The sequence below is a fragment of the Sorex fumeus genome, unplaced genomic scaffold (genome assembly GCF_029834395.1).
Source record: "Sorex fumeus unplaced genomic scaffold, SorFum_2.1 ptg000072l, whole genome shotgun sequence".
Taxonomy (NCBI): domain Eukaryota; kingdom Metazoa; phylum Chordata; class Mammalia; order Eulipotyphla; family Soricidae; genus Sorex; species Sorex fumeus.
The window spans coordinates 50,212,676-50,237,020 of record NW_026606129.1 but is presented as its reverse complement, the minus strand read 5'-3'; the positions used below and the strand labels follow the sequence as shown (position 1 = coordinate 50,237,020).

At 45.8% G+C, this 24,345-nt stretch overlaps 2 protein-coding genes across 2 annotated transcripts in view; both read left to right on the top strand.

Moving 5' to 3' along the window:
* RHOA (ras homolog family member A) overlaps positions 1-19,713 on the top strand; it is a 45,086-nt gene extending 25,373 nt beyond the window's left edge. Inside the window, exons 3-6 of the mRNA XM_056128946.1 lie at positions 9,017-9,174; positions 13,306-13,426; positions 17,582-17,712; positions 18,465-19,713. Coding sequence (XP_055984921.1) covers positions 9,019-9,174; positions 13,306-13,426; positions 17,582-17,712; positions 18,465-18,638 — 582 coding nt within the window. The 5' untranslated portion in view covers positions 9,017-9,018 and the 3' untranslated portion in view covers positions 18,639-19,713. The remainder of the gene's footprint in view (positions 1-9,016; positions 9,175-13,305; positions 13,427-17,581; positions 17,713-18,464) is intronic.
* Positions 19,714-21,042: 1,329 nt separating this feature from the next.
* Positions 21,043-22,117, top strand: GPX1 (glutathione peroxidase 1). Its single transcript, XM_056129377.1, has 2 exons — positions 21,043-21,355; positions 21,585-22,117. The coding sequence occupies exons 1-2, from the start codon at positions 21,104-21,106 to the stop codon at positions 21,942-21,944; spliced, it is 612 nt and encodes a 203-aa protein (XP_055985352.1). The 5' UTR covers positions 21,043-21,103; the 3' UTR covers positions 21,945-22,117.
* The last annotated feature ends 2,228 nt before the right edge of the window (positions 22,118-24,345 follow it).

Genomic DNA, 24,345 nt, shown 5'->3' with positions numbered 1-24,345 from the left:
CACCTCAAAAGATTTCAGAAGGAGACTCTTTTTAAAGTTTTTATTTTTATAATGTTGTTCACAGTAACTTATTACATTTTATATTCCAGCACCACTCCCACCAACAGTACACCTTCCCACCACTGTATTTTGAATATTGCCACCCCAAATCCTGCCCTCAAAGCAGGAACTAAATAATTTATTTTGTATTGCTTGTTATGAATAATCCTCTAAAAATGATCCCCAAAAGTCTCTTTAGAGGAAAGCGTGTAAAGATTGTTGTATTTCACCTTATAAGATTTTGTATAAGAGATTACTAATGTGTTATTAAAGTTGAGCCTTGTGTGCATGTAGAGGTGTGTGTGTATGTGTGTGTGTGTGTGTGTGTGTGTGTGTGTGTAAATGATTCTTTTCTTCCCAAGATTGGATGCCTTCTACTTTATACCCCCATCATAGGTGTTGTACTACTTTTGGTACATCAGTGGTGTAAAGTAGGAGTTATTGCGTGACTGTATTTGTGGCTGTGCACTCTAGGAATTCTAAAATTTTAAATCCAGTTACACAGCTGAGGTTAATTTTTTTTTTCTTTTTTAACTGCATGGTGACTTTAGGTCTGAAGGCATGTCTGTGGTGTGTTGCTCTTTCTTGCTCTCTTCTGAGAGATTTATTTTTGAGTCTCTGGATCAGTGCCGTTAATTAGATTACACGGTGCCAGAGGCACTTCGTGGGTGTGACTCCCAGGCTATTGGAAGTAAAGATAGATGGAGGTTGCCCATTCCATACTCCATGAGAGCCTGGAGATTTCAGTCGCAAGTTCCATGTACCTGGGTTTTTCAGCTTATGGAGATCTGCCATGAGGTCATTGAGTTCTGGAGGCTTTTGGCTGCTGGGGTAGGGAGGGGAACTTACCTGCCCCTTTCCACTTGCCCCGGATGAGACAGTCTGGCTCAGGATCTGGAGGCATGTGTGTGGCGTGTCAGGGAGGCAGTTTTTTATATGATGCAAATAAAAAAATTCAGTAAGGGTGAAAGCAACTCATACTTCAGCAAGTCCGTCGTCCCCCCCCCTTTCCCCTTTTTGGATTTTTGAGCTATACTACATGATGCTCAGGGGTTTCTCTTTGTTCTGCACTCAGGAATTACTTCTGGCAGTGCCCAGAGGGGGGTGCTGGGTAGGTTGGCTGCATGCAAGGCAAGCATACTACACGCTGTACTATTGCTCTAGCCCCTGTTTTGTTTTGGGGTCACACCCAATGGTGCTCAAGGCTGAATCCTAGCTGTGTGCTCAAGGTTCACTCCTGGCAGGCTTAAGGAACCATATGGGGTACCCAGGATCAAATCCAGGTCAGCTGTGTGCAGATGCTGTACTTGTTCTAGTATTGCTCCAGTGGACTTGCTTGTTTTGTGCATTTATTTTGGGACTGCTCCTGGCTCTGTGGTTGGGGGACCGTGCATGTGGTGCTTGGATCAAAATTGAATTTCCCGCATGCAGTGCATGCAGATTTTTTCTTACGAATTTCTCAGAATTTGCAGTGTTAAATTTCACAAAGTGAATACATCCTGCAGTCATCACCATTACTAAGCTATCACATAACCAGTATCTCCAAGGTGCAATCTTCTAAGACATCCTTAATCAAACAACTAGCACAATTTCTTTGCCCCTAGATTGGTTTTGCCTCCATTTAAGTTTCTTTTCTTTTGGGGCTAGACCCAGCAGTGCTCAGGGCTTTCTCCTGACTTTGTGCTCAGACGTCACTCCTGGCACTTGAAAAACCATGTGTGGGTGCTGGGGATTGAACCAGGATTGGCCACATGCATGGCAAAAGTCTTGCCCACTGGACTGTCTCTGGGTTTCCCACATGCAGTGCAAGCTGCTCACCTGGTTTATGATCACTTTGGCTCCTAGGGAACTGATTCTTAAGGAAAAAAACGTTGAAGTGTCATGGCTAGATTCTTGCCTTAGTAGAATTATTTTGTTACTTGAAAACTAATGTTTACAAGATTTAAAATATAGGAGATTAAATCAAGTATCAGTGCCTTACAAAATTTTCTTATGGCCCAGTAAAAGCACTTACTTTATTTCTAATTCAGTGTAATGCAAGAAGACTGGGATATTGTACGCTAAAGTTTTAAACTCAATAAACATCTACAGAAAACCATCAGGAAACTCTGTAGAAAATGTAAGTCAGTATTATGCTAACACAAGCATGAGGAAATCACCTCCTAAGACTGTTGTGTGAAATGAAGAGACCTAAATGTTAGGGTGTGGTTGTGGTTTACCTACCAAAGCAACCACTGTAACAGCTGAGAAACTTTCCATTAGGTAAACTGGAGCACAAATAGATAAAGACTCTAATTACTATAGGAAATCAGGTAGACCTTAAAAAAAGTATAAAGGACTGATCACTTAGTCTTAATTGTAGCAAAACTTTCTGAAGCTCAGAGGCCACCACCCTTGTTTGACATCATCTGTTTCCCATCAAGTAAACAACAACAACAACAACAACAAATACTAGAAGCAATAGTGGACTTTATAGTAGTCCAAACATACTTGATATTTGACATGCTCTTTTCCTCTGGTATGCAAGTGATATTCTATAAAGAATGTGTGCAAAACTTTTGAAAGGGCCACAAAACAACCTTGGGAAATGTGAAATAAATAGGATGTGGTTTGGAGGCTGGAAAGATGGTATAGCAGGTGGAGTGCTTGCCAACCTGGGTTTGATCCCCAGGACCCATATGACCTGAGCCCTACCAGGAGTGATCTCTGAACTTACGACTAAACCCTTAGTCAAAAATCAAAATCTTTGACTTGCACAGTTTTCAGCTTTATGAAATATAATTGTCATATAATATTGTCTAAGATAATACCCATCTCGATCCACAGATTTTACCCCTCCCTTATTATGTATGTGTGTGTGGTAAAAACCTTGAAGCCCAGGACCCTAGAGAGAGTATAGCAGATAAGACGCTTGCCTTGCATGTGACTGACCCACATTCTATCCCAGCACCACATATGGTCCCCTGTTTATTGCCAGGAGTCACCCCTGAATACAGCTGAGTGGTAACCCCGCCCCCCCCAAAAAAAGGAAAACATTGGTGTTGGAGAGATAGGCCAGTAAGTAGGGAGCTTGCCATGTACATAAACAACAGGAGTTCAATCTTGGCTCCCATATTGTCCCCAAGTCCTTCCAGGAGTAATTCCTGAGTGCAGAGCCAGAAATAACCCCTCACCATCACTGGGTGTGACTCAAAATCCAAAAAAAAAAAAAAAAGAAGAAATTTGCACTCTGTTAGCAACTCAGGGGATGTATAAGCATATGGGGATTTGGGCCACACCCAGCAGTGCTCACCGTTATGTTTCTGGTAGGGCGGAGGGGGGGACATATTTAGTGCTGGGGATTTGAACTGGGGCCAGCTGCATACAATAAAAATGCCTTACTTCCTACTTCAGCTCAGAAATTTTTATTTTGTGGTTTTTTTTTTTTTTTGGTCGATGAAGGGATCAAAAGTAATATTGGGAGAGGCTATGTAGTTTTAGGTTTACACCCTATAATACTTGGGAAATAATTCTGTTGGAGGCAACTGCATGCAGAAAAAGCACGTTAACCCATGCTTTGTTTCTCTGACCCAGTGCCTGGGATCTAACATAGAACCTTACACATGTAAGCAAGTACTCTACTGCTGAATACGTTGCTAAATATGCTTAGAAATTTTTTCCTTCTATTTTTTTTGGAGGGGCCACACCCAACGATGTTCAGGTGGTACTCCTTGCTCAACACTCAGGAATTCATCCTGGAAGTGCTCAGGACTATATGGGATACTGGGGACTGAGTCTGGGTCAGCTGTGTGCAAAGAAAGTGCCCAAAATGCTGTGCATCAGATTTCCAGAAATGGGGAAATTGTATAGTACATGAATAAACATAACAACTTTTTTAATTTGTTCTCATTTGGGGGCCAGAACTGTCAGTGCTGTACTAAGGGGTCACTCCCCACGGTTCATCAGTTACTGTGTATGGGGCAGGCCGCATGCAAGATAAGCACCTTAACTATTTCTCTGACCCTATAAAGTGTTATCTGGTTTGGGCCATTCTCAGCTATGCTGAGGGATCACTCTTGGTAGTGCACAGGAGACTGACCATATATGGTGCTGGGTTGCAAAACCTCTAATGTGTGGGCTAAAGCTATAGTACAGTGGGTAGGGCATATACCTTGCATAAGATTGACCTGGGTTCATTCCCCAGCATCCCATGTGGTCCCCTGAGCACTGCTGGGAAAGATTCCTGAGTGCAGAGCCAGGAATAACCCCTTAGCATTGCAGGGTGTGGCAAGCCTGCACCCCCACATTCCCCCCCCCCGAAAAAATAAAATTAAAAACTAGCTTTAAAAATATATAAGTGGACTGAAGAGATAGTGTGAGTGGGTAAGACATTTACCTTGCATGCTACTGGCCAGTGTTTGATCCCTGGCACTGCATATGGTCCCCTGAGCATTGCCAGAAGTGATCTGACCACAGAGCTAGAAGTAAACATAACCAGATGTGGCACAAAAAAAAAAAAATGACATATGAGGGCCACATAAGGTGCTTTCCCTGCAGGTGGCCAACCAGGGTTCCATCCCTAGCTCCCCATGTGGTCTCTCAAGCCCCACCAGGAGTGATATTTAAGTACAGTGACAGGAATAAGCCCTGAGCACCTCTATCTATGGCCCAAAAAGAAAAAAGGGATAAGGCCAGAGAGATATTACAGAACTTTAGGTACTTGCAGATCAGGAGTAAGCACCAAGCACAGCCAGATGGCCCCAAACATTTCTTCCACACCCCTCCCCCAAAAAGTGCAGTTAGATGGGCAAGAGAGATAGTTCAGGAATTCAGGTGCTTGTCTTGCATGAGGCTGGCACCAGTTCACTCTCCAGTACCACATACATTTTATGCATATGGTCATAGTGATAGGGGCTAGAGAGAATGCCCATCCTACCAGAGCATATATTTTCCTATACAGCAGCTCCATGTTCAATCCTTGGCACTGTATGATCACTTGAGCACTGAGCTGGGAATAGCCTGTGGTGGTAATCCAATAAACAAAAGGGGTAGGGAGGGAGCAGGAATAGAACTAATGAGACCCTAAATTTAATCCCAGGCACTGCATGGCCCTTCAGGCCCCACCAACACCAAGAGCACCACTGCATAGCACCTAGTGTGTAGGCCTCATCATCAGGCAGAGGTTGCTAGGAGTGATCCCTTGGGTTGTTGTAAGTTTTGATTTTTGTTTTGTTTTGTTTTGTTTTGTTTTTGGTTTGCTTTGGGTTTGAGGTTTTGAGCCATACCCAGCAGTGCTTAGGATCAGGGCTTACTCCTGACTGCACTCAGAGATCACCCCTGGCAGCCTTGGGGAACCATACGCATTTTTCACCGGTACCTCCCTGGAAATACCTTGAGAGGAGCATTTCTCACGGGGGGCGGGGGGGGGTCACATGGCCCCTTATGTTGCATCTAGGGTATTTTCAAGGTATCACAAATAAAAATTGTGGAAGTGAGAAGTTATAGCATGATATGAGGGAGCTATGTTCAGAAAAGGGTTGAAAAGAGGGCTCTAGAGCACTTTCCAGGTATGCAACGAGTGGGATATGCTGCCCTGCTCAGCCCAGCCCAGCACGAAGGGGGGCTTGGTGTTCAGAGTATAGAGTTTCAGGTTTGGAACATGAAAAATTTTCTGGAGATGGTTGGGGATAGTGGTGATCAGTTTGTATACTGTAGGCAGTACCACTGAACATGTATTTTTAAATTATTAAAATGGGCAAAAAATTAATTATTACTGCTTTGTGTACGTGTGTGTTGTCTATATGGCAGTCTTAGACCAGCAGTGCTCGGGGCTAACTCCTTGCAGTGCTTGGGGAGAATACGGGGTGTTGGGAATTGATTTGGGTAAGCCACACTGTACTACCTTGCTGGCCCCAATTAAAAAAAAAAATTATGAGGCAAAGGAAGTAGCTTAGTGAGCTGGAGCTGCATGCAAAGCATGCATGAGGCCTCAAATCTGGTGCCTGACACACATGCTGCAGCTAACCCCAGGCGTTGGATCATCAGGCTTGCATGTGGCCACTGGTAGCACTATAGGATCACAGAGGGGAATATTTTGTCTTTTAGCTTTTTTATTGGTTCCATCTCGGGTTAATTTTCATATATAATGTAAAATAGAATTCTGACTTCAGCCTTTTTCATATTCAGTTGTTTTAGCTTTGTTTTTTTAAAAGACTGTATTTGGGGGCTTGGGAATGTGCTCAGTGAGTGGTAAAGGACATCCTTATAAATATGAGACCTTGATTGAGCTTGATCCCTGGAAACCCCATCCCCCAGTTTTTTCCCAGAAATTTAAAGAAAATATCGTTGGAAGCTGGAGGGGTGGTACAGTGGGCAAGCTGCTATGCACATGGCTGACCTGAATTCGGTCGCTAGCATTCCATATGGTCCTCCTGGTACAAACAGGCGTGATCCCTGGGTGCAGAGCTAGGAGTAAGTCCTAAACACCTCCCAGAAAAATCATTTGACGCTAATGTGAGGACTTTTTCTTGGGGGGTGCAACACCCAGCTGTGCTCAGGGTTCACTCCTAGCAGGATTTGTGGGATATGCATGATGCTGGGGATTGAAAAGAATCAGTGTGTGCACGGCAAATGTCTTGTACTATCTGTACTATCTCTCTGGCCCCTCTTCTTAAAAAAAAACAAACCTTTTGTGTGGGATTATGTGTGGGTTTGTTTTTCTTTTCACTTTGCTGTATCTTTGTACTAATGACTCATTTAATAAAACTAATTAGATATTGGGGCTGGAGTGATAGCTCAGCGGGTAGGACGTTTGCCTTGCAAGCGACCAACCCGGGTTCAATTCCCAGCATCCCATATGGTCCCACGAGCACCGCCGGGAGTAACCTCTGTGCATTGCCAGGTGTGACCCAAGAACCAAAAAAAAAAAAAAAACCTAATTAAATATCTAAATTTAAGTTTTTGAGGACTAGGATGATAATATAACTGGTCGGATGTTTTGCTTTGTACACAGCTGACCCAGGTTCCATCCCCAACACCCTATATGATCCCCTGAGCTCACCAGGAATGAGCTAAGTCCTGGATGTGGCCCCCCAAAAAACATTTTGTGTGGTTTGGGGTGAGGCGAACGTGATAACCACTACACTACGGAAACTGGAGCGATAGCACAGCGGGTAGGGCGTCTGCCTTGCACGCAGCCAACATGGCTGACCCGAGTTCGATTCCTCTGCCCCTCTCGGAGAGCCTGGCAAGCTACCGAGAGTATTCGATATGCCAGACACAGTAACAACAAAGTCTCCAATGGAGACGTTACTGGGCCCGCTCGAGCTCGAGCAAGTGGTTTGGGGTTTTTATTTTGGGGCCACACACCCAGCAGTACCAGGTCTTACTCCTGGCTCTGTGCTCAAGGATCCGTCCTCTTTTGGGAACTAGATTTGGTTCTGGGGATCTAGCATGGGTTGGCTGCTCATAACGCAAGTGCTCTACCACTTTACTATTTCTCTGGCCCAGGAGAGCTTATTTTTGAACTCTGTAATCTATCAATCTACTTGACTATTGGTATGCCAAGACAATCCTTTTTTTTAGTGCAGTAGCTTTGTACTAGATTTTGAAATCAGGAAGTGTAGTTCTGTAACTTTGTTCTTCTTTTTTCAAGAATGTTTTGGCAGTTAGGAGCTGGAGCACAGCGGGTAGGGCATTTGCCTTGCACGCGGCTGACCCGGGTTCGATTCCCAGCATCCCATATGGTCCCCCGAGCACTGCCAGGAGTAATTCCTGAGTGCATGAACCAGGAGTAACCCCTGTGCATCGCTGGGTGTGACCCAAAAAAGAAAAGAAAAAAAGAATGTTTTAGGTCCATTAAATTTCCATGTAAATGTTCTTCCTTGGGTTTTGAGCCACACCTTGCAGTACTTTAGTCTGGGCTCAGTACTTTGGAGTCACTACTAGCATTATCAAATCCAGACCTTCTTTTTGCAAAAAAAACTGTACGCCAGCCCTTACCTGTCTCCCCCTAACCCCCAATTCCATGAGAATTTCCTGAACAGTTTGTTCATTTCATTAAAGAAGCCGGCTGGATATTTATTTTAATTGAATCACCATGAGATACAGTTACAAAGCTTTCATGATTGAGTTTCAGTCATAAAATGATCAAACACTCATCCCTCCATCAGTGTACATTTTCCAGCACCAAGCTGGAAAATTGGATTAATTTGGAGGATATTGTTTTTTTGGGGGGGGGGTCAGACCTGGTGATGTTCAGGGGTTACTCCTGGCTCTGCACTCTGCAATTATCTCTGGCGGTGCTTGTGGGACCATTTGGGATACCGGGGATTGGACCCAGGTTGGTTATGTGCAAGGCAAGTGCTCTACCCGCTGTACTATGGCTCCAGCCCGAATACTGCTGTTTTACATTGTTTTCTACTCCATGAACCTCAAATGTACTCCCATCTATTTATATCTTCAATTTCTTAGAGTAGTGTGATAGTTTTCAGAGTATGTTCATTTGATTCCTATTTTTGATGCTGTTACAAGAGAAATTAATTTTATTTTCAGTTGATGTTTTGTTGATATTTAAATACATTCTATGTTCATTTTTATATTATGCAGTCTTGCCAAACTTATAGTTTTTAGTGATGTTTTTAGAATTTTTATGCAAAAGATCTTGTCATGATGCAGTTTTATTCTGTTCCACATCCTGGATGTCCTATATTTAGCTTCTTGCCTGATTCCCTAGCTGGTACTTCCATGTTAGATGAAAGTGGCAGCAGATGACACTCTTGTCCTATTGACCTTGGGGGAAGAAACCTTTCAGTCTTCTCACAATTAATCTTGTTAGTTACAGTTTTGGTAGGACATTCTGGTGATTAAGGGAAAGATGTCCTGTCAGTTTGTACTCAAGTTTGCTAATAGAGGCTGTGCCCCATAATTAGAAAAATGTGTGTGATATTCTGAAACTATTCCATTGCGTTCCAGGTAACACCTTAGTTTTGTGTTTCAGCAATGGCTGCCATCCGGAAGAAACTGGTGATTGTTGGTGATGGAGCCTGTGGCAAGACATGCTTGCTCATTGTCTTTAGCAAGGACCAGTTCCCAGAAGTGTATGTACCCACGGTGTTTGAGAACTATGTGGCAGATATTGAAGTGGATGGAAAGCAGGTAAGTACACACTAACAACTGATATTTTGATTTTATGTTGTTCAGTATTTAACAGTAAAACACTTTGAACATGTATCTCGCTTGCTTGTCTCTTTCTTTGCTAATTTCCACTCTGGAGAAGCCTTTGTTCTCTCTCAAACATGTACTTCTTCCTCTCTCCTCACATCTTGCTAAATAAGTTTCAATAGAAACTTTCTTGTTTCACCCAAAACAGAACAAAGTGCTAATTGTAATATAATGGAAAAAAATTGTAATGAAAGTTTTATTTGGAAATAAGAAAATGGACGTGAGGGGGCTGAGGGCAGGAGTGGGAGTGGGTTTTAGGCTACACCTGGCAGTGCTCAGGGATTATTCCTGGTGGGAATTGGGGGACCATATGTGGTACTGGGGGTCAGATCCAACTCAGCATGTGCAAGGCAGACCTCCCTCGCCCTCCTATTTGCTCTCCTGTTTGGGTGGGTGTTTATCTTCTTGTTTTGTTTTGGAGATCAGGGGACCATATGGGTTGCTGGCCTCAAACTGGGGTTGGCTACATACAAGGCATGTGTCTTACCTCCTTTTTTTTTAAAAAAAAGATTTATTTGTTTTTGTTTTGGGCCAATACCTGGCAGTGCTCAGAAGTTACTCCTGGCTCTGCACTGAGGAAATGCTTCTGGCAGTGCTCAGGGGGTCATATGGGATGCCAGAATCTGTTTACTATTCCCATGTCAGCTACATGCAAAGCAAATGCTCTACCCATCTGTTGGGGGGGGGGGTGTTTTCTTATCTTTTGCTATTGTGGAAGCAACAACATTGGGTGGTGCTGGGAGGAAGGGTCATGCATTGTCAGGGATCAAATCTAGGACTTCAGGCATCTAAGACATTTGCTCTGCCTCTTGTGCCAGTTCCCCACCCCAGATATTCTTGTCCCATCCTCTTAGCCCAAATTTGCTCATTTTAATTTACTTTTTATTTTTATTTATTTTTTTAGTGTAGGCGCACTGCTGTAATGAGCCACTGATTAAGCTCATTGAATTGGGCATGAACTCCACATTACTTTTTTTTTTTAATTGAATCACCTTGAGATATAGTTACAAAGCTTTCATGTTCGAGATTCAGCCTTACATTGATCGAACACCGATCCTTCTACCAGTGCATACTTTACACCACCAGCATCTCTGGTATAGCCTCCAGCCTCCCCATCCCCAGTCCTCACCCTGCCTCCATGGCAGGCAATTTCCCTGATACTCTCTCCCTACTTTTGGGCATTATGTTTTGCTCAAATTTTTCCACCACCATTCAAGCCTGCCTGCCAGGGGCAGATGTTAGATTATTTATTGTCCGTTGCTCATTTTGAATATCATGGGTGCTGCAGCTGCGCACTTCTGGAATCCTAGATTGTATATGGTTGGGTTCTGGAGACATTTCTGTAGGACACTAATCCATTTGGGGATTCAGTTGGGCATCTCTGGATCAGGGCTGTTGGGTGCACTAAGATAACACCCAGAAGCACATTGTGGGTTTGACAACCAGGCCAGCTAGCGGGTGGGGAGCTGAGCCGGGGAGGAACAGCCCAGCACCTCTGCCACCATGCAGCATGGAGATTTAGTCCTGGAATCCACATACCTGGGCCTTGCTTGTGAAACCTCTTTGTCACCGGGATTCCATCTGGGGTAGGTGGGGAGAGCGCACCTGCTCTATCCCCTAAAATTGGCTCAGTATGGGCCCGGAGAGTTCTCTGGCTCTGTGATGTCTTCCAGGACTTGCTGCTGTGTCTCTGGGTTTTGATCTCTTGAAATTTATTTATTGGTCTCTGAAGCAAGGCCAGTAATAGAGTTTACAGGGTCACACTGGAGTTGGTTCGTGGGGGTGACTGCCAGTGCTTTAATGTGTACTGGGAAGTGAGTGGAAGTAGCCCACCAACTCCGTGAAAGCCTGAAGATTCAGTCACAAAACCCGCATACCCGAATTTTCAACAGATTATATCTTGGTGAGGTCCATTCTGAGACGGTGGAGTCAGGCCGGGGGTGTGGTGGTGGTTTTGGATTGTGGAAGCCAGCGGCTGCTGGGGGCTCTGCTTGGGCAGGCACAGGCCAACCTACTACCGCGCCCCCTCGCCCCCCTTTCGATTTACCCCAGTCTGTTCAGCCATGTGTGGGTCTGAGATTAACTATGGCTTCTGATCTCTTTCGGGATTTTTCTATGGGTCTCTGAAATAAGGCCAATAAATGAACTTGTATAGCTGAGTTGGAGGTGGTTTGTGGGCATGGCTCCCACATACCTAACTTTTGGCCATTTAATTTCTTGATAAACTCGGTCTCAAGTTGTTAGGGGCTGGCCAAAGGCCAGTGGCAGTTTTGGGGTATCAGGAAGCCTAAAGGCAGCATCAGGCTGCTGATGCACTCACCCTGCAGGTACAGGTTGACCTGTTGCGGCACCATACCCCAGCTTATTTTAATTTAAATAAATTAATTTGAGGGGAGAGTTGGGCCATTCAGTTTTTCTGGCACTGCTTAGAACTGCTTAGAGGTCACTCCTGGCCGTGCTAAGGGATTGATATGAGGTTTTGACCTCATATCAATCCCGTATAAGGTGCTTATAAGGCAAGCACCTTAACCCCTATATTTTCTCTCTGGCCCTCTTTATTTTTTTGTCTTTGAGAAGGTTTTGCAGCCATATAGGACTGCTCAGGGCTCGCTCCTTGTATGACTGGGGGACCACAAATGGTGCCAGGATCAAAACTGGGCTTTTGATGTGCAAGGCAAGTGCCTTACCCAGTGTATGCACTCCAGTCCCAAGATTAGTGATTTTGATTTTGTTGTTATTGTTGTTTTGGAAATGGGGCCCAGATAGGACTTGCTGTGACATCACTGGTTCTTTCCAGGTTAGATTTCCTTACATAAACAGAAAGTCCCTAAGACTTGAAGGACATGGAGTTAAGTAGGTATTTTCATGGTATATTTCTCAGTAGGTTAGTTGAAATTGCATTACTTGGTCCAGTGAGATAGCATAGGGGTTAAGGCACTTGTCTTGTATACGAGGCTACCAGGGTTTGATACCCAACACCTCATGTTGTTCCCTGAGCACAGCCAGGTATGACCCCTGAACACTACCAGGTATGTTCCAAACCCCCCACCCCCAAAAAGTCCAATAAAGCCAAAAAGAGGAGCCAAAGAGCCAGAGTAAAGCAGGTAGGGTGCTTCCCTTGCACACGGCCAGCCCGGGTTTGATCCCCAGCATGCCATATGGTCCCCTGAGCACCTACCAGAAGCGATACCTGAATACAGAGCCAGGAGTAACCACTGCGCATCACTCCGTGTGGCCCCAAAACAAACAAACAAAAAAGAATGTATTGCTCTTTTTTCCTGTCATACTGAGAGCATATCTCAACTGGAATGTATCTCTGATCAACTGTTATGGTTTGCTTTTGTTACTTTTTAGTTTGGGTATGACACCCAAAGGTGCTTGGGGAATCGTGTGGTATGGGGATTGAATCTGTGGCCCTCACATTCAAGCATATACATCAACCCTTTGAAAAATTGGTTTAGTCATAAAGTTAATCTTTATTTTTATTTTGGTAGACACTTTATTCAGTTTTTAATATCTGCTTATAAAACAACTTTGGCAGCTGTGTGCCCCCTCTGCCTGTGTGTAGTCATGTACATATGCTGCCCAAGCACATATATTGCTGCTGAGCATATGTGGTGTGCAAGCCTGTGTTGCCCACATCTCCCCTCTTAAGATAGGTACTTGTGTACCTTAATTTTTCAATGCTGGGATGTGTACTTGGGTTCTCTCACCACTCTGGAGAAGACCGCGTTCTCTCTTGAGTGCATTATATGCTCTCTCTCTCCCCCTCTCCCCCTCTCCTCCTCCCTCCCTCTCCCTCTTTCCTTTTCTCCCCCTCTCTCCCTCTTTCCCTCTCCTCCTCCTCTCCAAATAAAATGTTATGCTTCAGAAAAATAAAACGCCATCTTTGAGAAATTTCAGCCTAAAATAATGTCAGGCGTGAATTTTCATTCCTGATTCCAATAACAATGATTGCTTTTGTGTTTACTGTTTGGGATTGCCTTTCCTTTGTGTTGTTTGTCACAGGACTAAAATGTGTCACTTCTCAAACTGGATTAACTTTGTACCCTTTTTATTATACAGGTAGAGTTGGCTTTGTGGGACACAGCCGGGCAGGAAGATTATGATCGCTTGAGGCCCCTCTCATACCCAGACACTGATGTTATACTGATGTGTTTCTCCATTGACAGTCCTGATAGTTTAGGTGAGTGACTCTGGGACCTGAAGATTGTCCTGCGTGGTTTCTTACTTTGTGGGCATTGAGTGGTTGAAAAACATAAGAGTTTCAGAGAAGGATTCATCAGTGTCAGTCCTAGAACCTTGAGGAATGTGAAACCTAAGTTTTGGGTCCTGCTTAGTATAGGTTCTAGTAACTGCCATGGTGTCCATCTTGTAAAGAAGATGGGTTCCAAATACAAAGTCTTATTTTCATTTCTGACTTCATTTTTAATTTCTTTTTTGGCTGTTCTGGGAACTGAACCCATGGAGCTGCGCATCCCTGAGAAAAAACATCTTTTTCTTTTGGTTCTTCTGTTTAGCATGCCAGCTCTCAAGATTTTGAGTGGTGATTTGCTTTGGGGCCCAGTATGTTCCTGGTTCTGTGCTAAGGACTAAATCCTGATAGTGCTCAAGGCACAGGTTCAGTACTGGAGATCAAACTGGGGTCAACCACATGAAAAAGCCTTACCTCCTCTACTATCTCTCTAGCCCATCCTAGTATGTATTTTAGGGGGATTTGATTTGGGGATTAGGGCCATTTCTGATGCTCTGAGGTTAGTCCTAGCTCTGTGCTTGGGTGTGACACCCTTTGGCAGTGTCGTGGAGTCCATATATGGTGCCAGGAATTTGAACTGGGGTTGGTGGGATACAAGGCAAGCACCTAATCCATGTATTCTCCCTCTAGCCCTTGATAAGAATTCTTTTTCCTTCCTTAAAGTACCAAAGCCTTGCCACACACTGCCAATATCACCACCTGTGTGCACACACACTCACACACACACATACACAACAAAAGCCAGTCTCTTCTTTCCCTCCCTCCCTTCCTTCCTTTCTTTTCTTTTTTCTTGGAATGTTTGTTTTAATTGAATCACCACGAGATACAGTTGCAAAGTTGTTTGTGATTAGGCAGTCTATTTTCTGGAACGCACAGCCATGACATCTCCAAACTCTGCAGTAATCACATCCTACTACATCACATTGGATGGGAATGTAGAGGCCACTAATTTTGGTTAACACAGAAGGCTTAACTATTAACAACAGCTTAGTAAACTCTCAGATAAGCACTTCAGTGTTCCTATGGTGAAAAACGATTCTCACAAATTTTCTTTTGCTGAAATAAACACTATTGTGGGTGGGTGGGCCTGCTTGAGGGTGGTTGGGAAAACAGACAATGGTAGAGGGAAGGTCATGGTGGTGGGTTGGGGTTGGAATATTGAGTGGCTGTAACTAATCATCATGAACAACTTTGTAAACCACAGTGTTTAAATAAAGTTGGTGGGAGTGGGGAGGAGGCAGTTGATATACATGTAAAGCAATTTCCCTAAATATGATTAGATTACCTTGGGGGTGGGAAGGAATTTTAGATTATTGTCATCAAAGAATTAGAAAGTACAAAATCAGTTCAAATTATTTATGAAAAGTGAAAAAAAGACGACAGTTCTTTTTATTTCATTGGAGGGATATTAGAATAATTAGTTCCAGAGGCTGGAGCCATAGTGCAAGTGGTAGGGAACTTGCCTTACACAAGGCAAACCTGAGTTTGATCCTAACATTTGAGCCTGACATTCTACGTAGTCCTCCAAGTTTGCCAGGAATGATCCCTGAGTGCAAAGCCAGGTGTGACCCTAAAACACTTAGAGTATTTGACAGGTAATTACTGATTACCTACATATGGAACTTACAGTTGAGGAGTAGAAAAACAGTAAATATCCTATCATCCCCCCAAAAAACAAAGTCCCCATTCAGTTTAATAGTAAATATTAGAGCTTGATCTTTAGTTTTAGCTCTCAAGCACTTTTTTTTTTTTTTTAGGCATGTATGCCTTACACATGCAGTTATTTTTTTACTGAACCACATCCCTGCCCCTACCTCCTGATTTTGTTTTGTTTTGCTTTTGGGAACACACCTGGCTGTGCTCAAGGGTTATTCCTGGCTCTGCACTCAGAAAAAAAAAACTGATAGTGTTTGGGGAATTGTAGAGGATGCCAGGAATTGAACCCAGTTTGGCCATGGGCAAGGCCATGGGTAAGGCCACCTTACCCACTGTACTATCTCCAGTTCCTTCTCCTGAGTTTTGTTGTTGTTTTGTTTGGGTCCTACCAGTGGTGCCAGTCACAAAGCCCTGGATGGCCATGAGCAAGGCAAATGCTGTATCCACTGCACTGTCTGATCCCCTACTTGCTGATTTTTTGGTTTTGAATCATACTTGGCAATGCTCAGGAGTTACACCTAGCTCTGCAATCAGGAATTATACGTGGTGGTGACCAGGATCCGCTGTACTACAACCCCAGCCCTCCCCATGCTGGTTGGTGTTGGGTTGGTTTTTTTTTTTTTTTTTGCTTTATGGGTCACACACAGCGATGCACAGGGATTACTCCTGACTCATGCACTCAGGAATTACTCCGGGCGGTGCTCGGGGGACCATATGGGATGCTGGGAATCGAACCCAGGTCAGCTGTGTGCAAGGCAAACGCCTGCCCGCTGTGCTATTGCTCCAGCCCCCCATGCTGATTTTTGAGGATAATCATAGACTAGTGAGAGAGCTCACTCACTGGAAAGGTGACTTACAAGCAGAGACCTAAAAGTCCTAGGGGAAACCCGCTCAGCTCTCAGACAGAACAACCGAGCTTGCTTGCTTTCTTGCTAAATTTGTTTTGTTTTTAGCAAGGTAGTTTTTATGTAAACTAACTTAGATGAAAGGGAGGAGGAGGAGGGAGGGGAGAGAGAGAACATCTTCAAGAACACACTTCTCCAGTGTGGAAAAAGCCAACAGAGGAGGCTAGAAAAATAGTACAGGGGTTAAGGTAGTTGCTTTGCATGCAGCCAACCTGGGTTCAATCCCTGGTACCCCATATGGTCTCCTGAGCCCTGCCAGGAGTAATCCATGAGTGCAGAATCAGGAGTAATCCCTGAGTACAGCCAGATAACAAAAAAATACCACCAAGAGTAATCCTGAGCATAACTACGTATGCTCAAAGAGAAGGCAAAGTGACAGATAAGCAGTTGAGAGGTATGTTTAAAGGAGAAAATGGACTTGAAAAGCGACTAAACAATAGAGCTTTGTGAGCAAGGGCTTAAGCAGGTGCAAGTTACTGAGGCAGGAAGAGGAAGGGCTTCATTATAATTATAGCAAAGTGGGTGGGAGAGTCAGAGACTTGTGGTTAATGCTGTGGACCTCTCCTTTCATTGTGAGTGATAAAACAACAAAACAACACTCAGGAACCGGAAAGATAGTACAGCAGGCAGAGCAATTGCCTTGTATGTGACTGACCCGGGTTGATGCCCGGCACTTCATTTGATATCTATGAGCACTGCCAGGAGTGATCCCTATGAGTAGAGCCAGAAGATAGCCCAGAACACCAACAGGTATGGCAAAAAAATGGAGGGAGAGACAGAGAAAGAATAGATACTACAGCAGGTAAGACACTTGACTAGCATGTGGCAGACCGGGATTTGATCTCTAGCACTATATATGATTCCATCCCCCATACAACCCCGACACAAAGAGTGATCTCTGAACACAGAGCCAGGAATAAGCCCTGAGCCAGTGGTGGGTATGGCCCCAAAAATCAAGAAAAAAGAACATTATGGGGTCAGAGAGATAGTGGCCCTGAGCATAGCCAGAAGTGGCCAGAAAACAATGTTTTCACTGTTTTTTCCTTTAATCACTGTGATTTTTTATTTTTAGTATAATACTTTTATTTAGGAAATGTGGAGAAGGGAAGTCTCAAATAAACGGAGAGAGGGACTAAAAAGGTAGCTCAAAAGGCTAGAGCATATCCTTTGCAGGTGTGAGCCCTAGGTTCTTGTTTTGGTGGGTTTTTTTGTTTCTTTATGTCACACCTGGCAGTGTCCGTGAGCCCCATGTTTTATTCTTTTCTTTTGTCCTTACTCTGCAGTGCTCAGGGGTTACTCCTGGTTCTACACTCAGGAATTAGTCCTGGCAGTGTTCGGGGGACCATGGGATGCCGGGGATCACACTCAAGTTGGCTATGTGCAAGGCAAAACGCCTGACCCACTTTACTACCACTCTGGTCCCGAATGTCCACTATTTTTCTGAAATAGTTTTACTGTAACTTAACTTTTGGAAATTCAGTAAATTGCCAGTACCCCTAAATTATGTGTATTTTGCTTCTTTCAGAAAACATCCCAGAAAAATGGACTCCAGAAGTTAAGCATTTCTGTCCCAACGTACCCATAATCTTGGTTGGGAATAAGAAGGATCTTCGGAATGATGAGCATACAAGGCGGGAGCTGGCCAAGATGAAGCAGGCATGGTCTGGGGCAGGGTTCTCTGTCCTAAAGCATTCTTGCACCGCACCGTGGTCCTAGGTGTTAGGAAGGAGTTAGGGAGCCTAACAAAACCCTCACAGGCCAGGCTATTTTCAGAATCTCAGGAGCCTACCTGTGTTCGTCTGGTCTTTGCTCACTGGGACCTACACAAAGACATTTTAAGACTCCCTTGTCAATATGTGAAGTGATGAACCATCACAAAAGCAGTCCATGCTTCAGAGTGGTTTATGTTAAACCAGAGATAAATGGTGGCAGCTGAAGGAGGACCAGGAAATCTGAGTGACTCCAGACAGAGAGCCCATGTGCCTTATAAAAGATGATGAAGGTGACATGTTCACTTCTAAGAAGCCAATAGCTGGACTTGTTCTCTGCAGGAGGCGTGCCTTGAAGTTGCTTCCATGGTTCTCCCACTGTGGTTTATCCGTTTGAATGTCACGGTTAGGATATCTTTCCATTCAGTTCCAGGAAGACCCAAGGACTTAGCCTGGATGGATGGGCAACTTCTGTAATTTTGCCTTGATTCCCTCCATAACCCTCCAAGGACTCCTTTGACCTCTGCCTTCTCTGCCTCAAAAGAAGAGCTCACTTAATAGGGATTTTACGATGTTGGGGCGGGTCACTGCATATCAGTTTCATAAATAAGTTTTGCCTGTATTGGAATGCTCTGTATGTACTAACTTACTGCATATATGTGATACTGTTAACTGAAAGTGCTCTTTTCTCATTGCCAGGAGCCAGTCAAACCGGAAGAGGGCAGAGATATGGCAAACAGGATTGGTGCTTTTGGGTACATGGAGTGTTCAGCAAAGACCAAAGATGGTGTGAGGGAGGTTTTTGAAATGGCCACGAGAGCTGCTCTGCAAGCCAGACGTGGAAAGAAGAAATCTGGGTGCCTTGTCTTGTGAAACCCTGCTGCAAGCACAGCCCTCATGCGGTTAATTTTTGAAGTGCTGTTTATTAATCTTAGTGTATGATTACTGGCCTTTTTCATTTATCTATAATTTACCTAAGATTACAAATCAGAAGTCATTTTGCTCTACAGTATTTAGAAGCCAGCCATGATTATTAATGATGTCCAACCTGCCTGACCCGCCAGGGTCCCTCTGACACTGCTCTAACAGCCCTCCTCTGCACTCCCACCTGACACACCTGGCGCTAATTCAAAGAGTTTAACTTCTTGCTTCTTTCTAGAAAGAGAAACAGTTGGTAACTTTTGTGAATTAGGCTGTAACTACTTTATAACTAACATGTCCTGTCTGTCATCTGTCAGCTGCAAGGTATATTCTGGTGAGGCACCACTTCAGAGCTTACTTAACACATTACATTAGCATAGCTCTGGAGTGGGCATACCATTTTTTGGGGGAAACGTTCCCAGCCAGAAACACCCAAGTCCATGCAGCTATGGCAAAGTTACAGTTCTGTGGTTTCATGTTAGTTACCTTATAGTTACTGTGTAATTAGTGCCACTTAAATGTATGTTACCAAAAATAAATATATCTACTCCAGACTAGATGTAGTATTTTTTGTATAATTGGATTTCCTAATACTGATATTTGTCAACCCCGCAGAAAGTGTATTGGTTTTTTAAAAAAAGAAAGTGTATTTGAAAATAAAGTCAGATGGAAAATTCATTTTTAAAATTCCCGTTTTGTCAGTTTCTCTGATAAAAGATGGCCATATCACCCATTTCCCAGTACCCCCTCCCCAGAGCTGGGCTAAGTAAATAGGAATTTGGTTTCATGCCTGAGGCACTTAAGACACTTCAGAAGGTGGCATACCCCATTTTCCCTGAACTGCACAGGGTCTGGCTCTAGGTCACAGTGCTCTCTTCTCCTCACTGTATCCAGGTTCCCTCCCAGAGGCGCCAGCAGTTCTCTTGGGTGGTACTCAGTTTCTCTTTTTTCTCTCCAGCTGACTAAACTTCTTTTCTGTACCACTTAATTTTTCCAACTACTAATAGAATAAAGGCAGTTTTCTAAACTTCCTGTATCCTGGTGTTTGTGTTGCTCTCTCCAGGGCTGGGAGTGGGAAGAGGACCCAGACTAGCTCACCTTGGAAGGTTCCTTCAGGGTTCAGAGTACTGGCTTGTCCCCTTCCCCATCCTCCGTCTAGCGCTAGAAGATGGAAAAGGATTAAGTTGAGAGTGGGGTGAGGAATGCAACTTACTGGGGAGACAAAGAGGCCCTCCAAGCAGTAGTTGTCCCAATTTCTCTCTGTCGATGGAATGACACTGCTGCCTACAGTGCTCACTGAGAATCCCTTTAGTTGTGCTCATACTCCTGCCTGGCTGTGGTGCCGCCAGACACTAGTGGAGCCAGAGTGGTACTGATGGGTTAGTTGTGTTCGATCCTGGCATTAAAATGTTTCCCCAAGTGAGGCTTGACCCCACCCCAAAAAAATGCTCGGAAGGGTGTGTGTCCCTGTAGAGCTGTCAGCCTTGTGCTCCACACAGATGGCAGCACTGGGGGCTAGACTTGGCCTCACACTTGTGAGCATATTAGCCACTGCCCTTCTCCTGGTCCCTAAGCAGTCATTCGTGAATCTCAGGGGTGACATTTATCTTTCCTCCCCATCATCTTTTCATTGCTCTAGAGAGTTGACTAGGGATGGAGGAAAGCCTGAAGTTGGTGGGGTCTTCTTAGCCCTATGTGCTTTGGGCTCCACTCAGAGGGCTGCGCCAGGGCCTGTGAGCAGCCCTTCGAGGAAACCTGGATGTGACCCCAAGGGTTGGAAGGAGGCCATATACCTGGACATGGAAACACAGCAGCTAGTTCCCAAATGCCGAGACATTCCTTTGGCAGAATTTGAAAGGGCAGAGGGCTAGCTGTGGCACTGAGTACATAAAGGAGGCCCAGGTTGCATCTCACAAGATACACGTGTGATCCCAAAACAAAGGATCTTTGAAGCCTACTTTCTGGCAACCTCTGAAATTGCCCACTCTCAACACAGCCCTCAACCCAGAAAGTGCCTTGGCAGCCACTGACAAATGTGTCATTACAGCAGCCAGCCCAGTAGCTGGCAGGGTCGTGAGGGCAATGTCCAGTAGACCAGGGCTGTGAGGTGGTTCCGTCCCCCCAAAGATACTCAGAGAAGGAGGCGAGCGTCCCAAACGCAATACCCGCGGCTCCGCAGGCTCAGGGCGGTGCCCACATCCGGCTGCAGGCCGCACCCCCTTTCCTCGCGGGTCACCCGCCTGGGGAACCACAGAAGCCGGATGAGGCGGGGATAAGGCGGTGCCCTAGCCCGAGGAGCGGCCGGAAAAGAGGCTGCGCCACGTGACCAGCCCATCGCAAGCCTGTTAAAAGGCGGTGCGGCCCGCGCGGACCCCTGTTCCGGGCTGTGCTCTCCCCGCGGCTGGGACGTGCTCGCCATGTGTGCAGCTCCGGCGGCGGCCGCAGTAGCGGCCCAGCGCTCCGTGTACGCCTTCTCGGCACGCCCGCTGACCGGCGGGGAGCCCGTGAGCCTGGGCTCCCTGCGGGGCAAGGTGCTGCTCATTGAGAATGTGGCGTCGCTCTGAGGCACAACCATCCGGGACTACACTCAGATGAACGAGCTGCAGCAGCGCTTCGGGCCGCGGGGTCTGGTGGTACTTGGCTTCCCGTGCAACCAGTTCGGGCATCAGGTGTGCGGGGCGGGGCGGGGCGCGGGTGGGCGTGCAGCGTACAGCGTGCAGGAAAGGGGGTCGCTCCCTTAGAGTTCCCTGGTTCCTCCCACCGCCGTGCGCGCGCCCTGGCGGTCCTGCAGGCCTCCCGAGGCGGCACGGCCGGGTGACTCACCGGAATGAAACGTCCTTGTTTGCGGCGAGGTTTCCCCTCCCCTTGCCGGTGCTCAGCGGCCCTTCCCGCCCGCAGGAGAACACGAAGAACGAAGAGATCCTGAATTCCCTCAAGTACGTTCGCCCGGGCGGCGGGTTCGAGCCCAACTTCCTGCTTTTCGAGAAGTGCGAGGTGAACGGCGCGCAGGCGCACCCCCTCTTCGCGTTCCTGCGGGAGGCCCTGCCCGCGCCCAGCGACGATGCCACTTCGCTCATGACCGACCCCAAGTTCATCACCTGGTCTCCCGTGTGCCGCAACGACGTCTCCTGGAACTTCGAGAAGTTCCTGGTGGGCCCCGACGGCGTGCCCGTGCGCAGGTACAGCCGCCGCTTCCCCACCATCGACATCGAGCCAGACATCGAGGCGCTGCTGGCAAAGCAGCCGCTGTCCGCCTAGGGTGCCCCGGCAGCACCGTGCAGCCCTTGGGGGCTCCCGTCCTTGACGGTGTTTCTCTAAACCTGAATGGAGAAACACCCGATGCCCCGGGAAACCCCCCCAAGATTGGCGCGGGCCCTGCCCCTCTCCCCGACCAAGATTTCTCACTAATAAAGTGTCTTCTTGCCAAAGAACTTTGTCAGTGTCGACTAGGGGCCCCGTGAACTTCACTGTCATAGGCTGTGAGCTAAACCTTGGCGCTTATACCAGCCGTGTTAGAACTTGCTTTCCTCTGCCCCGTGTAAATAGCCTCTTCTCTGGAGATGCCCCTGCTCCAGGCAAGATACCAGTAGGGCTACCCTAGGCAGGCCCTGCCTGGTCCAAAACCCATTATTCCAAAGCAGAAAGACAAGGGCTTGAGCCATAGTACTGTGGGAAGGGTGTTGGCATTGCACGCAGCAGACCCAGGTTTGGTTCCCCATCATCCCATATTGTCCCTACTATTGCCAGGAGTGATTCCTGAATGCAAAGCCAGAGGTATCCCCTGAGCATCTCTGGGCATGGCTCAGAAAAAAACAAAAATAGACCAAAGCAGGAAGACAGTTCTAGGGGCTGTAACAACTCCATGGGCTTCCATTCACATTCAGATTCTGGAGTTAGGCTCACAGAAGCCCATTTTACACAGCCACAAACCTATCAGTATTAGAAACTCTTCCTTTGATCCATCTTTGTATAGTATCCCCACAATTCTGATATGGGCCTTACTAGTTGCTGCCTCTCTTGTAATCAAGTTAGAAGCTGTGACCAGGCCACCATGGCACACAGCTGTTAGCAGTTATCAGGCTCAGGGTAGGGGCATATCTTGGGGACCATCTGTTGTTTCCCAGACAACCAGCCTCTGCATCTGTTGACCCTGCTTTTAATCTCACTAGCCAAAACTAGTCACTTCTTACCATCCTCAAGGGGATTCTTCAGGACTTGAATACAGCTGCTGCTTCTGGGCATACATGGCCCCAGAGACATGTTAATATCACCCCACCTAGAATCGGGCTGCTTTAAATGCAGCCAACCTGAGTTCAATTCCCAGCTCCCCATATAGTACCCTGAATATTGCCAGAGTGACCCCTGAACACAGCCAGATCTGACCTCCCAAAAAAGTGATGGATAAATAAAGCAAAGTAAAAATAAATTAGTGAATTATGATAAAATTAATTAAAACAGGTTACCTGAGCAGAGAGTGGGGATGGGAGAAAGGATTGAAGGGGCATAAGGAATCCTGGGAGTAGGAGCTTCTATCTATTGTTTTTTGGGAAAAAAGACTCTCAAAATAACATGTCATCTGGGTATATGGAACAGAAGCCAGTTGCCCTCTGAAGAAGTTATTGCCATGACTATTTTTTCTGCTTTTTGGGTCACACTCAGCGATGTACAGGGGTTAATCCTGGCTTTGCACTCAGGAATTACTCTTGGCGGTGCTCAAGGGACCATATGGGATGCTGGGAATCGAACCTGGGTCAGTGGGGTGCAAGGCAAACACCCTACCCACTGTACTATCACTCCAGCCCCTATTACCATGACTTTAAAGAACGCAGACCTCACTGGAGCCAGAGAGATAGTATAGCTACAGCCGGTGAAGCATTTACCGTGCATACAACCTACCTGGGTTTGATCCACGGCACCCCATATGGTCCCCCACCACCACCACCCCCACCCTGAAGCCTGCCAAGAGTGACCTCTGAGTGCAGAGCCAGGAGTAAGCCCTGAGCCCTGCTGGGTATGGCCCAAAAACCAAAAAATAAACAAGAAAAAAATGCAGAGTCATTGCTGGGGTGTGGTTCTGTGACCGTGCATGCACGAGGTCCTAGATTCTCCTTGGCAGGACCATCATAAATAAGATAAAGGATGCAAATTATCTAGAATTAGGGACATCTCAGGAATTATCTGTTAAACCTTGGTATAGAGAAATCTGTTCAACCTTGGCAGACACATAGAGTCAAAGGTTGGTTCTTGTTTTGTTCTGCTTCTAAATAGAGGCGCTCTAGGCCCATCTCTGTTGTTGACAGTGGTGGGGGCACAGGGCACCAGGGCTATACCACTTTGTCTGTACAGGTATCTGCTCTTCCACTTGAGGTATTTCACCTAACTTTAAGAGGTCATTTCTTGTTACATAAAGGCATTGTATGGTGAGACTGCTCCATCTCTCCTTGAGACTCCCAGAACCATTACCCTTCATCCCTTAGCATAGGCTATAAGACCCTGGTTTATCCCACTTACTTTAGAATTTATAGCCATGTAAATTCTCTACCAAACATCTAAATTTGCTGTTTTCTCTTCTTACCTATCTGATGTTCATTTGTTCATACCTTAAATCCAAGAGGAATCCAGAGAGGCGGGGAAATGTTTCCCATCACCCTGATAAAAC